Below are 3,548 nucleotides of genomic sequence, written 5' to 3'. Positions count from 1 at the left end.
AAAAAAAAAGACAAAGGTTCTCAGCAGCATGTGATTCTGCCCTCTAGTGGACACAGGCCAATGTCCTGAGAAATGTTAGGTTAGTACAAATACAAGACTGCTTCTAGCTGCAGTAAGAACCATCCACAGAGGAAGTGTTCACCCATAACCTAGCTATGTTAAAAGGGCATGATGCCTCCCATCTGCAATTCCTAGGCTAGCCGTTCTACTGAGTGTGACTGTTTAAAGGATAACAAAGAGGTGGGCACAGGGTCTGTCAGATGATTTAAATGTATAGCATCAGAGCAACAGGGAGCTCAGGAAACTCGGTGAGTAATGAACACGGAGAGCCACAAGGTGGACAGGATAAATCACTAGTACAATTTATATTCTCAATGTGTGATAGACAGAGACACACACCAGGTCCTACTGGGTAAAGATACAAGTTAAAGAAATATAAGAGGCAGAAATGAGACAAAAATTACTAGAGATTACCTTTATGTATTCTATAGAAGATTCCTTCACCAATCATACTATGTATACAATTTAAAGAAAAATTAACAAGCCTTTAGAAAGGAATGACTAAAATTTTGTTGTTGTTTTAAACCAAGAATATTGTGTTTTCTTACTGCTGTTTTTAAAAGACAGGCCTTGCTTTTGTTGGCCTAAGCTAGCTCCTGCCTCAGTCTCACAAGTGTGGGGATTTCCGTTGTATATCATCATGCCTGGCTACTAGCACGGTCTCTTTACACTAAGTAGTAAAATTTGAGTGAAATACATTACTAAGTACCTGGAAAAATGGAACACCTCTACTGGAAGAGCAATCCACACTGGCATGCACACATGTCTCTTCACTTAAAAGTTCTTCAGTACACTGCTCCAGAACCTCCCTCTCTTCATCCATGTCCTAGAGTGGGAAGGTGAGGAGTGGTGAGTCCGTGGCTGGATCATTATGCTGAGCAGGATATGGCGGGACAAGCTTACCAATCCTAGCTCTCGAGAGGTATAGGCAGAAGCATTATAGGAAAGTTAAACTTTGATAATTGTTGGAAAAATTACAAAATATAAAGTATTGGCTTGGACTTGTTCTCTAATTTCTTAGCTTTTCTATACTATTAACTTTTCTATTGCTCTACATACAAGGCACAGACTGAGGGCTTGATTCCCTTACTTCTAATTGTACTTCCATCTTTGTAACTTGAGACAAAAGAACTCTTAGCTTGATCATTTTAAAGATGTGGTAGCCATCCCACAAGGTTATTGAAAGGGTTAACTCAGCATACATTGAAAGAACTTAGAACAGTGGCTGGTATTCAATCACAGCTTAAATACTGGCCTTTTCTTATTACTATTTAATTCATTAATTCATTAATTCAAAATTAGTCAGCTTAGAAGAAAGTCAGCAACTCTCACAGAAAGCAGCATAGGACTCAAGAGTCCAAAGTAACATTCATTACATGAAATCAACCACATCAATAGTTCCCAGGGCGAACATTTGCTGTTCAAATGGAAGGGCCAGACAGATTCTGGATCCCTAGCACCTACCTAAATATCCTGTGCATGTGGCAGTCCACCTGTAACCCAGCACTTGGGAGAGCTGCTAACTGGTAGCTCTGGGTTCAAACCAGAGACTCTCCTTCAGTATATACAGTGGAGCAATTAAGGAAGGCACCCAAAGTCAACCTCCTGCCTCCACTCACATGCACACATACTGAATACTCCTCCCATGAACACACGTGCCCCATACACACAGTATAAGTAACTATGGAAGGTCTAAGTGTATAAGCGCATGCATTAAGTGTACCTGACTGGCCCCTTTGCTGGTCTCTGAGCCGCTCAGCATTATTAGCGGCTTGGGCTGTTTCTTTTGCAGCTGATCAAGGAGCTGTTCCCGTGGTTCAGTTCTCACGAGTGTTGATGGATAGACATAATTTTTTCTCTCTGGTGTCATACCTTTATAGCAAATATCAGAAAAGCAGGGGGAAATTAGGTATGAAGTATAATTTTTAATGTTATCGTAAAATGAATACTTTCAAGTAATTAGTCTCCCAAAAACAAACAGTGATTTCCGCACATCTTCTTACTGCCAGGCACATGCTGGCTGAAGCTAGCAGAATTTTGTTATGTAGTAATGGATCTTTACTAGATCTTAAAATTCTCAAAAGTCATCCTACCTCCAAAAATGTGAAGTTTCCATTTCTAATGAAGTGCAAAATGCGTATTAAGCTTATGAAAGATTTTGGGTATTCTGAGAATTGGAAATAAAAGTTTTACCAGCTTTGGAAGGAGTTATCATTTCATTCTAAATTTGGTGCAGTGCCTGGCTCTTACATAGTTCTATTTCTTCATATGCCTTTTCACTAACATTTCATTTTCGTTAACAACTAATGATAAATCTGAAAGACCGAAGAAACTAAATTTAAAACCATATTCTTTTTTTTAAAAGATTTATTTATTATTATATGTAAGTACATTGTAGCTGTCTTCAGACACACCAGAAGAGGGTGTCAGATCCTATTATAGATGGTTGTGAGCCACCCTGTGGTTGCTGGGATTTGAACTCAGGATCTTCGGAAGAGCAGTCAGTGCTCTTAACCACTAATCCATCTCTCCAGCCCCCCAATATTCTTTAGTATAAACTCTTTACACTGACTTCTTTAAAAGGAAGCTTTGAGATGTAATTTATATGCCACAAGAAATTCAAAAAAGTATATAATTTAATGACTTTATAAAGCAATGAGGAATCAATTATTAATAACTTAATTATTAATAAACAGTTAATGTGTAACAGTTTAGCGATCATGGTAGTTTATCGATCTTTGCCATTTCTAATCTCTAAAACTGGTAACTTTTTAAATGATGCCAGTCATTTAAATAAGAGGGACATGGGAGAAAAAATGCACAATGCAGTGAGTTTTGCATTAAACAAGACTTAGCTCTTATACTCACTGAGTATTTTTGGTATTAAAACATCCTTTTAGCTGGGCAGTGGTGGCGCACACCTTTAATCCCAGCAGTTGGGAGGCAGAGGCTGGTGGATTTCTGAGTTCCAGGCCAGCCTGGTCTACTGAGTGAGTTCCAGGACAGCTAGGGCTACATAGAGAAACCCTGTCTCGAAAGAACAAAAACAAAAGCAAAAACCCAAAAAACATCCTTTTAGACATGCTGTTGACTAAATAGTCAATCTTATTTGTTTTTAGTACTTTTTGGTTTGGGTTTAGTTTTTTGAGATAGGAACTCTTATAGCCCAGGATAGCATCAAGTTTACTCTGCAAATAAAGATGACCTTGAACTCCTGATCATCCTACCTATTCCTCCTGAGTTCTGTCATAAAGTGTTGCCACCACACCCAACAATTTATTTTTTTCTCTTTCATCAGATTCTTACTATGTAGCACAGGATAGTCTCCAAGTGACAATTTTCTTTCCTCAGCCTCCCAAGGAAAATAAAGTATAAATTTCATAAACATTCAGATATCTAACTTGTTTATATGCATGCTTTTAAGCCATACCAGGCTTTGAAAATGTCTTTTCTTTTTCATTTCTTTTCTTTCTTTCTTTCTTTCTTTT

At 38.1% G+C, this 3,548-nt stretch overlaps 1 protein-coding gene across 1 annotated transcript in view; it reads right to left on the bottom strand.

Moving 5' to 3' along the window:
* The window catches only part of Kif11 (kinesin family member 11), a 38,996-nt gene that overhangs the window by 1,539 nt on the left and 33,909 nt on the right, over positions 1 to 3,548 (bottom strand). The window contains exons 20-21 of the mRNA XM_031390193.1: positions 1,784 to 1,932; positions 770 to 886 (exon numbers count right to left, since the gene is read on the bottom strand). Coding sequence (XP_031246053.1) covers positions 770 to 886; positions 1,784 to 1,932 — 266 coding nt within the window. The remainder of the gene's footprint in view (positions 1 to 769; positions 887 to 1,783; positions 1,933 to 3,548) is intronic.

Source organism: Mastomys coucha, unplaced genomic scaffold (assembly GCF_008632895.1).
Source record: "Mastomys coucha isolate ucsf_1 unplaced genomic scaffold, UCSF_Mcou_1 pScaffold21, whole genome shotgun sequence".
Lineage (NCBI taxonomy): Eukaryota > Metazoa > Chordata > Mammalia > Rodentia > Muridae > Mastomys > Mastomys coucha.
Note: the sequence above shows the minus strand (reverse complement) of the source record. Positions and strands in the feature narration are given on the sequence as shown.